Here is a 12265-nt window from a genome sequence, read left to right as displayed (position 1 = left end):
ATAAATTTGGCACTAGAGTTAGGCATTAGGCTCTTATTAAAATTAATAATTATAATATTTAATAATTAATTAAATATTATAATAATTATAATTCTTTTCTTCCAGTTTAATCTAAATTAATTAAATTTAGATTAAACTGGAAGAAAAGAATTGGCCCGAAGCAGGACTCGAACCCCCAACTCCCTCTTACTCTAACTCTAGTGCCAAATTTATTTCTAATTTATAATCATATATCCAAAGTTTAGCCTGATTATTTATGGCAGTTGTTGGTGTATTTGCTTAAATGTAATTGTTTGGAAGTTCCACATTGAATTGAGTTTGTCAGCTTAGAATATTTCATTTGTATTGTTTTTTGTTTGAAAATGTTTCAATGTTTTAAGGATGTTTGATTTTAATTTTTTTTTTTTTTTTTTTTTTTTTGTGATTTGTCATTACACCCAGTACTAACTGGTTGTTATATAAAGACTGTTTTTTTAAAGAATATTGAACCCTGAGGATAGTGCAGAGTTCTGAAAGTGCTTGGCTTTGAACATGTACAGAGTGTTAATGTGTAAGTTTACCAAATAAAGCAGTCCTGTTATTAGTTGAATATTAGTAGAATAATTTCTTACATAAACTTTTATCCCTTTTCATATTTATTTTAATAAAAATTTGTTATTTTTTAGATGTTTACAAGAATCTACAGGACAAAATTTCCACCTGGAAATTACACAAGTAGACAATTTTCACAGCTATTTGAAACAATAATTCAGGTATATATGTTTTGATTTAATAGTTTGAACACCACTGTTAAACCTTTACTTCCAGTAAGAAATGATACACAAACAAACGTTTTTGATCTTAATCAAGATCTGCCTCAAAATACTCAAAAAACAATTTTACATTGATATTAGACACTTGAACTGTCTAAGATGGTTGTACAGCTCCACCACACCCCTTTTTGGGACCATGTGGTGATGCTCAAGTGCTGTGAGGACCAGAATTTGGTGTACATTTGGGAGGCCCTCTTCACCACATTGTTGTCTCCTTGCAATTCTCCCACCCTTGAGTTACCCGGGATTTGGATCAGTCTATACAAATAGTTAAACACCTGCATTAGGTCTGTTTCTATACCCCTGCCTTCTCTGCACAGTAAGGAGCATGCATGACAATGTTTTAATATTTTTAAACCTGTTTTGTTAAAAACAGCTAATTGCTGTTCCTGTTTTCTGTGCTTAAGATGCATGCTCGATGATGTTACACAAATTTAAATTAATACTCAAAGTTTTGTGTTGTTCTCTGCACAGTAAGAGGCATGCGTAATGTTGTTACGCATATTTTAAATTTAGTATGTTATTTTTAAACTTGTTATTTTCTAAGCGGCTAATGCCATTTTTGTTCCAATTTAAAAATTTGTTCAAAAACCTATTTGAATCCAGTTCTGCCGAAAAACGATGTTTATAAATATGTCGAAAGTGTTCACAAGATATTACAACATTTCTTAAAATGTTCTTTAGCACGATTTTATGTGAATTTTTCTTTTGAATCATTAAAATTGTTGGCATGACATTCTCTTTATATATCTAAACTTGACATTAATTAACATCTAATTTTGACATATACTTGTTCTAATGTATACGGTTCCTACGATTTAAAAATATTTAAATTTGAATGTTTAGCATTCTAATTATAACAACCTGATGCAGATCCTAAAGGGATTGAAAACATTTGTTGTAACATATTTAAGTTATTTTTGCTGGTATAGTTTAAAGGTTTTAGTGGTGTTATTTAATTTCCAACAGGAGTCACTTTTCAAATATTAATAGTCAACCTGTATTAAGTAGTAGTAGTTGATCATCCTCTCTCCCAGGAGGAGGTGAACTACTATTGGGTTGTTCAGAAAATAATTTCGTTTTTTACCACCAGAGGGATTAGTTGTATTTTTACCTGCCAATTTCATTCTATTTCATTCTAAATCGTATTGTCATTATATATTTTAACAGCTGACATTTCAAGGCATATTTGTAAAAAATTTTGTTTGATTCTTTGCAATTTGTTTTTTTTTTTTTTGTGTGTGTGTGTCCCATCAAATGTGGAAAATTGAAAGCACATTTTCAGCATATTTTGCTTTCTTATCACCAAAAAGGTAAGAATGCTGTTCAAGCAAGAAAAAAATTGTGTGACATGTATGGAGAAGACATGTTGACAGAATGACAAGCCCAAATCAACTAACTGACACCTAAATGTGAATTCCACCACATAATAAACAAAGAAATTTTAATGTTCAAACGTTTTTGGCCATCTTTTAGAGGCCCTCATCAGGAATGAATGCACAAAAAAAGATGGAACTGTTTTTAATGTTCAAATGTTTTCAGCCTCTAAAAGACAGCTGAAAACATTTGAACATTAAAATTTCTTTATTATGTGCTGGAATTCACATTTAGGTGTCAGTTTGTTTATTATATAGTTCCAGTCTAAGTTTCTAAGTGTGCCATTTTTATTTGACAATGCCAAAACTGGTTTACAAAATTTTGTTCCTTCAATTTTAGTATTGAAGATGCACCATATTCTTGAAGGTAGTAGAAGCTGATAAAGACAAAAATAAAGGTATTGATTGAAGTAAACTGCCGAATAACAACACGAGCAATCGCGGAGATTAAACTTGTCAAATTCAACCATTTATGATTACTCGAAATGACTTGGTTTCATTTCAAAGCTCAATATATGGGTTCCACATATTCTTAAAGAAATTTACTCTGTTGCATTGACATCTGTGATTTACTTCTCAAATGTCAAGAAAATGACCCATTTTTGAAGCAAATTATAACTGGTGATAAAAAATGGATTGTTTATAACAATGTCAAATGCAAGTGATCATGGAGTAGAAGAGATGAGCCAGCTCAAAGCACTTCGAAAACCGATATTCATTAAAAAAAAGTGATGCTTTCTGTTTGGTGGGATTGTAAGGAAATTGTATTTTCTGACCTTCTACCACACAATTCCACAATTGATTCGGAAGTGAACTGCTGTCAACTAAACAAATTGCGTGATACCATCAAACAGAAAAAAGCCAGAATTGATCAACAGAAAAGGAGTAATGTTTCACCATGCCAGACCTCAGACAAGTTTGGTAACTTGTCAGAAGCTGTTACAGCTTGGATGGAATGTGCTACCACACCCACTACATTTGCCAGATTATCTGGACCCTCGGATTATTACTTTGTTCTAGTCTTTACAAAATTTTTTAAATGGTAAAACATTTACTTGAAATGAGGATGTCAAAAATCACTTGGATTAGTTTTTTGTATGCAAAGATCAAAACTTTATGAGCGTGAGATTATGCTGATTACCAGAAAGATAGGGAAAGGTAGTGGACCAAAATTGTCAATATATAATTCAATAAAATATTTATATATTATAAGAAAATTATGCTTTTTCCGTAAAAAAACAAAATTACTTTCTGAACAACCCAATATTTAACGATTCTGAGACATTTTTGGTGTTGTTTATGTGTGAATTTAAATTAAACTGTCACTTTCAATTCAGTTCTTAAAACTTAATCAAAAGCTATCATAAATTATAAAAACTTGCATTCTAACAGTTATAGAAAAAATACTTACATCACTAATTTCTTTAGCATTCTGTTCACTTTTTCCATCCTTTTTTACTCTACACACTCTAAAAATACAATACATATATTAAATATATAATAAATATAATTGTTATAAAATCCATCCAATAAATGAAATGTTGATAAATATAACACACTAACCTTATAATGCTTTGCAGTTATTTTGTAACATATCACAAATGTTTTTGATCCACCCTAGGACCTTCTTCTACAGAAAACTTTCTCTAGTGCGATTCCCATTCTATTTGATTTCAAATTTTCTTTTTAAACTGTGCCTGTGTTGTTATTCTGTTATAACGGCGGCTCATGCATAGTCTGCCATGCCCTCGAGAGTTGTTTTTCATCTTTAATATTGATTGAAAGGCCCTAGCATTTTGCTTTAAAAATCTCTGATTCCCCCAAATTCCTATGTTGGTGTATATGATGAGTATACCGGATCATGGTTGCATGTTGTAATTTGGGTGTAATGCCATTTTCACTGGCAAATATAGCTAAGGCGGTAGTGTTTTTCTTCTGTACTGAAAAGAAGATGACTGTTACAATTAAATCACATAACTATGTTAAGTAACAATGCTGTAAAAAATAGGCAAAAACTTTCAACTCAATATAACTTTTATTTATTAACTATTGATTCTGAAAAGAGTGTGGAAGCATTAGAGTCTAAAAGGAAAGTTGTAATATCCATAATTGAAATTAAAAAGGAGCTTATTGCAAAATGTGAAAGCAGTACATGTGTGGCAGATCTTGCAACCATGCTTAAGATGCCAAAGTGGATGGTATGTGACAGTATTTGATTTTATTATACATTCTATATATTTTATTTATGGTTTTCAAGTTTTGATTTATTTGCGAGGTTGAGGTTGAAGTTTTAAATGCGAAAACGTGTATGTCAGACATTCAGCGCCACTTTCCTCTATGCCTAAAAGTTTGACAATTGTGTTTGGAATGTCGAGCATGATTCCACTGACTTTCCAAACACCATTGTCAAACTTCTAGGCTTACAGGAAAGTGGCGCTGAACGTCTGACATACACACTTTTGCGTTTAAAACTTTGGCTTCAACCTCGCTATTATTACAGCATGTAATTTTCTTATTTCTACGTAAAACTGCAAATACACATTATTTAAAGTTTATCAAAATGGGTATTATTTGCGGTCAGGGAATGAATTAAATTCATCAACCTGACCCCTAATGATACCCATTTTGATGATTTTGAAAATTTGCAAATGATGACCCCAAATGACCTGTATTTTCTTAGCACAATGTTGCCATTGAGAACATATCACACAGGAAACACTTTCAGAGGAAAAAAGTTGGTTTATTGGTGCAAATGAATATGCATTTCGGGCTTAATGCCCCTCTTCAGTCCTATTATTACATATTTATCAGCAAATTGATTACAGGTTTACAAATTTACAGAATGCATTGAAAAAATTAGGATACGTGTGCAATGGTTTATACCATAAAATTTAATTACCTAAGTTTTATTGTATAAACCATTGTATGCGTATCTTAATTTTTTCAATGCATTCTGTAAATTTGTAAACCTGTAATCAATTTGCTGATAAATATGTAATAATAGGACTGAAGAGGGGCATTAAGCCCGAAATGCATATTCATTTACACCAATAAACCAACTTTTTTCTTCTGAAAGTGTTTCCTGTGTGATATGTTCTCAATAGCAACATTGTGCTAAGAAAATACATATAACAGAAAACAACAAGCACCAAATGACCTGCTTTTGAAAATTAGAAAGCAGCTACATTTTATATATAGAACAGTTATTTTGTTTTACATTTCCTGAAGAGGGCCTATAAAGTAGTGGCCGAAAACATTGAAATACTGAATTTGGGTGTTTGTGCTGAAAACTTTGCATTTAGGCACTTTAATGCTAAAGTTTTGGCCAACTCTAATTGGAATACATTGGTGCGTTGTACTTCAAGCTTAATTCTTTCCAGGAGGTTGTTCAAACTCCAAATCATTTGAAGTCCAAAGCAATTTTTGCCATAAGAAATGATGGAAATTGGATTAATTCATACAAAAAACAACAACTGTACAACCAAACTGGAACTATATATGCAGAGAAACACAGTTATTTCTTAGTTATGAAAGGTGTCATATTGATTTTATGCAAGAAATAAATTATTTGGTTCACATTCTGTTTTTGTAAAATGATTTTTTTCTTGTCACTAGGTTAGCATTTATACAATTGATCACATAGTGGCTGGCAATTATTTGTTTTTAGAATAAATAGTGGATTTTCAATGTTAGGATGCTGAAATCTTTCTTTCAGCAAATTTATTTTGATTAATGTTACCTTAGGTAGCCAAGATGGTGGCTCGTCTCTAATTCCAGCAAGGAAACAGTGGGACGCATGTTCTAACCTAACCTAACCTAACCTAACCTATTCTAATAATTTGGTTGCTAATAATTATGGTAGTTTATTAGAATAGGTTAGGTTAGGTTAGAACGTGCGTCCCACTGTTTCCTTGCTGGAATTAGAGACGAGCCGCCATCTTGGCTACCTAAGGTAACATTAATTGAAATTTTTTAATCACTGTTAACTAGTATAAAGAACAGTGTGCTTTGATTAATTAATGACATCTAACAATTGTCTAAATGATTGTGCTACAATTGTAGCCCAATCATAGGTGATCATTGGATGTTTGTATATACTCATCGGGTATTGTGATGTTTGTTATATTTAACTAATGACACAAAATGTTTTAGAATTTTTAATTCCAATCAAATCAATTAAGTAGAAATAATTAAAAGATAAATATATTCTTATTTTGTGTTATTTCAAATAACTATTCATTAGATTTTTTTCTTACATTCAGAGTCTTTTTGTAAAATTGAGAAGACTTGTTCCGTGTTGTTTAGCAAATATAAATTTTCAAATTGAATTACCAGAACAAGAAGAAATGCAGGTAATATTTTATATATAATAAACATGATAAATTAAAACAAAATGATTGCTTGATTAAATTAGGCTATATCACTACTATTATTATTAATTAAATGCTAAGTAATTTGGCCCTAGAGGCAGGTATTAGATTAAATTTAATAATTATAATTAATTAGTGTTGCCACCAGGCTGGTTTTTAAATTTATGGTCCAGACTGAATATTAATTTGCCCAGTTTTCGTAGAAATTGTGAAATTATGATAAAACAAATAAATTTATAAAAATACTTGCAAGTATTTTATTTTAATGGTTAAACACTTTAACTTCACATCTCCAACCAAACTTATCCCTAGGCTAAGAGTGACAGAAAATGTATTTTTAAAATTCTAATTTGCAAATATCTCTGGCAAATATTAGGTCTGTTCCAACACAAGTCCCTAACGTATTTTAAAACTGGCACGTGCGCTATTCACTTCTTGGCATTAAAATGACATTGCGCATCACTTATACAGTTTCAAATTTAAATCAATCAGGGATTTGTGTTGGAACTAACCTATTGTCTGGGTCAGCAATTTTGAAAAGGTGGCAACACTATAATTAAACTAATATTTTTAATGTTAATGTATTAATATATGATAATGATATTTAATAATAATAATAATAATAATACTAATAATAACTCTCCCGTGGTCACCACCTGGTCGTGGTGGGAGAGCCCAGTAATTTTACTGATCCATAGGGCAATGCAGGCTGGAGCACAAGCTCCTGGTAGGGACACCCATGCCAGTAAGGTCTATGGGGAGAAATGAAGCTAAGAGTAACCACACACCCACATTCTGCGGAGATATGTATCATGGTAGTAACCAGATCTAAATGTGATACCAGCTCGGACGTCGCCCGGGTTAACAAGGTCCGCGTTCGTGAGTTAGGCAGAGGCTCACGTTCGAAAAATAGGCCACAGTCTCCCTTGGTTACCGGTGGCGAAAGCAGCACCGGCCCAAGCATGGCTACTGCAATGCCCTCAACAGATGTGAGGAACCAACCCAGCCTTGGTGTTTCTGTGGGAATGCATCCACAGACCACAAAGGCTGGAAAACCACGCCAACGGATGAAATGGACGGTAGAAATGAATGAGTTTATCATCTGTACTTACTACACGATCACAAAACTCGAAACAAACATGACAGCATACAGACAACAACTACACCTTAGATTCACACAACAGTATCCTCATCTCACTGTCACTGAACAAAGGGTTGTTGATCAAAAAAGAACAATTATACACAACAACCTTATCTCACAAACAACACTTGAACTTATCAAACAACAGGTTGCTGATCAAATACATCAACAGACAGAAACATCTAACATTAATGAAGATCATGTAACCTGTCAGGATAATCCAGCAACAAGCATTGATAATAACACACATACAACAATTACCACTAATGATACTACAGACACTTCCTCATCCATCACTGATAACATAGACATGGATTTAGTTAATACACTCTCACTTATATTTCAGGAAACACTCACTAAATATACAGGCACAGATCCCACACAAAGACCACGAATACCAAAAATCAACACGTCGAAGGAAGTAGGAAAAACACTAAATTATGTAAACACTCACTTACTACCACACTACATTCATTCAATTTCTACACTCTCAGACATTCATACATTAGTTTATGCTGGGACAGTCACAGTAGTGACACAACATGGACTGAAAGTACAATCACAGACAAATACACAGAAAACACAATTCTATCACAAGCGTGCCTGGCAGAGAAGAATAGAAACACAAATAAATGACATTAGACAGCAATTACGCAGGCTGACACAATACACTAAAAACAACATAACACTCAAATTAAGGAAACAGCTCAAAAACATTTTCAAGAAAATAAAAACACACACAAAACATGAACATCACAACACACGCATTACAGAATACATTGATACACTAAAACAAAAACTTGCTGCCAAAGCACGTAGACTCAAACGATACAAAACATGAACACTACGAAAACAACAAAATAAATTATTTACAAACAATGAAAAACTCTTTTACAGACAAATTAATAACAAAGCAAACACTGATACACAGCACAGTGGCACACCAACAGAAAAAGAACTCACAACATATTGGTCTTCTCTTTGGTCCAGTGCTGTCACGCACAATGCTGATGCAGGCTGGATCGAGGAGGAGAACAGAAACTTGCACAACATACCAACTATGCCCTGTGCTGAAATAAACATACATGATTTCCAATACACTGTTAACAGAACACACAACTGGAAGACACCTGGTGTAGACAACATTCACAATTTCTGGTACAAAAAGTTTACATCACTGCACCAGGAACTAGCTAAACACCTAACACACATCATCATCAATCCACAAGACATGCCAAATTTTCTTACTCAGGGCATCACCTACATGAAACCTAAAAACAACAATACCACAGACCCCACACAATACAGACCAATTACATGTCTTCCAACACTCTACAAATTATTGACATCCTGTATTGCAAACAAAATATACAAACATGTTGAAGAACACGACATTCTAACAGAACAACAAAAAGGTTGTCGTAGAAACCACAGGGGATGCAAAGAACAGTTACTCATAGATTCAGTCATTCTACAGCAAGCACACAGACAACACAGAAACATACACATGGCATATATAGACTACAGAAAAGCATTCGACAGTGTTCCACACAGTTGGCTGCTACATATTCTACACATGTACAAAATACATCCATCACTCATTGCATTCTTTCAAAACACTATGCAGCACTGGAGAACAACACTACATCTCAGGGTTCATAACACTTCCATACAAACAAACCAAATTTTTATTAGGCGAGGAATTTTTCAAGGAGATTCATTGAGTCCTCTCTGGTTCTGCCTAGCCCTGAATCCATTATCCAACATGTTAAACAACACGCAATATGGTTACAATATCAGACACGAAAAAACAACACAGTTTACACTGTCACATCTCATGTACATGGATGACATAAAACTTTATGCATCCACACAAAAACAACTTCATCAACTCCTACAAATCACACATTCATACACCAAGGACATACAAATGAAATTTGGCCTAGATAAATGCAAAACACTTCACATAGAAAAAGGAATCCTGAAGAAAGAAGATTTTGCACTTGGAAATGGAGACATTATTGAATCCATGGAAGAGGGCGAGATCTACAAGTATTTAGGATTCCAACAGGCCAAACTAACAGAACATGCACAAATAAAGCAAAGATTAATTAAAGAATACCAAAGTAGGTTAAATGCTATTCTCAGAACACAGTTAAATGCAAAACACACAGTTAAAGCAATAAACACATATGTCATCCCAGTACTCACATATTCTTTTGGAGTTATACATTGGACTCACACAGATCTTGAGCAACTCCAAAGGAAAACAAGAACAACACTTACTAAGCATAAACAACATCATCCTAAATCTGCCACAGAAAGATTAACCCTTCCACGTAAAGATGGCGGACGTGGCCTGATTGACATAGTTAACCTTCACTACAAACAAATACAGTCACTGCGAGAGTTTTTCTACAAAAAACAAGAAACATCACAATTACACAAAGCAGTAACTCTAGCAGACTCGAATAACACACCATTAAACTTACATTCACATCATATGGACACAACTGCAACATATAAAAAGCGTAGACACCATTAAGCAATCGTGGGCTCGAAAGGCACTCCATGGCAGGCATCCTTATGATCTGGCCCAGGATTTTGTTGACAAAACTGCGTCAAACAGCTGGTTAGCTCGGGGATGCCTCTTTGGGGAGACTGAAGGATTCATGATTGCCATACAGGATCAGGTCATAAATACTAAAAACTACAGAAAACACATACTCAAAGATACAACACTCACAAATGACACATGCAGAAAATGTCACATCATGCCAGAAACTATACAACACATCACCTCTAGTTGCAAGCTCTTGGCACAGACAGATTATTTACACAGACATAATCAAGTAGCAAATATAATACACCAAGAGCTTGCAAAGAAACACAAATTAGTAGACATCCACGAACCATACTACAAATACATTCCACAGACAGTATTGGAAAACAACACGCACAAAATGTACTATGACAGAGCCATAATCACAGATAAAACAATTTACCACAACAGACCAGACATCACACTCATTGATAAACACAATAAAATCACATACATTATAGATATATCCATTCCAAACACTCACAATATACAAAATGCATGCACTGAAAAAATTAGCAAGTACACAGAACTCGCCCAGGAAATAAGGCATCTGTGGAGGATGGATAGGGTGCTTATTGTACCTGTTGTTCTCTCCTCTACAGGTGTCATACCACACACACTACACAAAAGCCTGGGCACATTACAATTGAATAGAAACACATACATCACACTACAGAAGGCCACTATATTGAATACATGTCATATTGTGAGAAAATTCCTGAATACAGACACACACATTGATACACTTCTTTAATTTTTGTTTTGGTTACTATGCCTTGACTTTGGTCCGGCATAGTACACAGCCACCGGTGTTAACTGAGTATATCTCACTTAACCCAACATAATAATATATATATATACATTACTCCACATTAGGATATATTTTAACAACAGACACAGAACCAACTTTTAGTGTGTTGAATACAAAAATAATATGATTGGCTTTAATATATAATTATTGGGTTTGGATGTTTATGTTTATATGATAAATTATTGGAATAAGGAAACAGATTTTCGATGTTTGGCACGATGTCTTCAGGGTAGCAATACTGCGGTTTAACTGCAAACATGGGGCCATACTTGATGGCATCTAGGAGGAAGGATGGGGGTGATATGTTGTCCCAGTAAACCAATTGCGGGAGAAGTTGTACACTAATATTTTGTTGTTGTTTGTTGAGGATCCAATCAAATTTCTTGCGGTATTTCTCCTTAAGATTACTTTCTAATCTTTCTTGTAGGTCAAAAGGACAAAGAAACTCCGAAAGCATATAGTTGTTTTTGTAGCATTTTGTTTTTATAGATTCCAGTTTAAGCAGAAAGGTAATGAGAATGTTAGGATATGAATATTCTCAATTTCTTCAGAAATTTATCATAAAACATATATACAGTATATCAAATATATTTTAAAAAATATATACAATATTATATCTTATTTAAAATGTCTTTATTTTGTACATGCATATTATATATTTATTACATTATTTTTCTTGTAAAAATGAGTATTTCTTTTAAATCAAGGTAGCAATCTGGGGTGTGGCAATTGGACTGGGTGATCCGAATCTCCTAACAACCATTACATCCAATACTAAGTCTAGATTAAAACAAAGTAAGAATTTTTTGCTTTTTGAACATTTAAGATTAAACATAAAAATTTAGTAACAAATTAAAAAATATTTGTTAGATTCTTAATATTAATATTATTCAATTAGTGCATGAATGTTTATTTACTTCAATATGTATATATTATATCGAGTTACATACAGTTAATTATTATATAAATGTGTGTGTGTGTGTGTGTTTGTTTGCAAACAATACAGTAGAGTCCCATAAACTCAATTTAATGTGGACTGAGACAGTGATAACTTACCAAAAGTGATAAGTTTTACTGACTCCTGTGTTAACAGTAAAATGAGAGAAATGGGATTGTGCTAAAATGAAGATCAAATTTGACCATCTTTTCTTTG

At 33.2% G+C, this 12265-nt stretch overlaps 1 protein-coding gene across 2 annotated transcripts in view; it reads left to right on the top strand.

Annotated features, from left to right (window-relative positions):
* Positions 1–12265, top strand: part of LOC136975644 (C2 domain-containing protein 5) — a 214485-nt gene that overhangs the window by 179129 nt on the left and 23091 nt on the right. For both annotated transcript variants that reach the window (XM_067270731.1, XM_067270732.1), the window contains exons 24-26: positions 666–752; positions 6451–6540; positions 11820–11907. In XM_067270731.1, coding sequence (XP_067126832.1) covers positions 666–752; positions 6451–6540; positions 11820–11907 — 265 coding nt within the window. The remainder of the gene's footprint in view (positions 1–665; positions 753–6450; positions 6541–11819; positions 11908–12265) is intronic.

Source organism: Centruroides vittatus, unplaced genomic scaffold (genome assembly GCF_030686945.1).
Source record: "Centruroides vittatus isolate TY-2023 unplaced genomic scaffold, ASM3068694v2 contig_377, whole genome shotgun sequence".
Classification (NCBI taxonomy): domain Eukaryota; kingdom Metazoa; phylum Arthropoda; class Arachnida; order Scorpiones; family Buthidae; genus Centruroides; species Centruroides vittatus.
The sequence above is the reverse complement of the archived record's forward strand: the minus strand, read 5'-3'. Positions and strand labels throughout refer to the sequence as shown.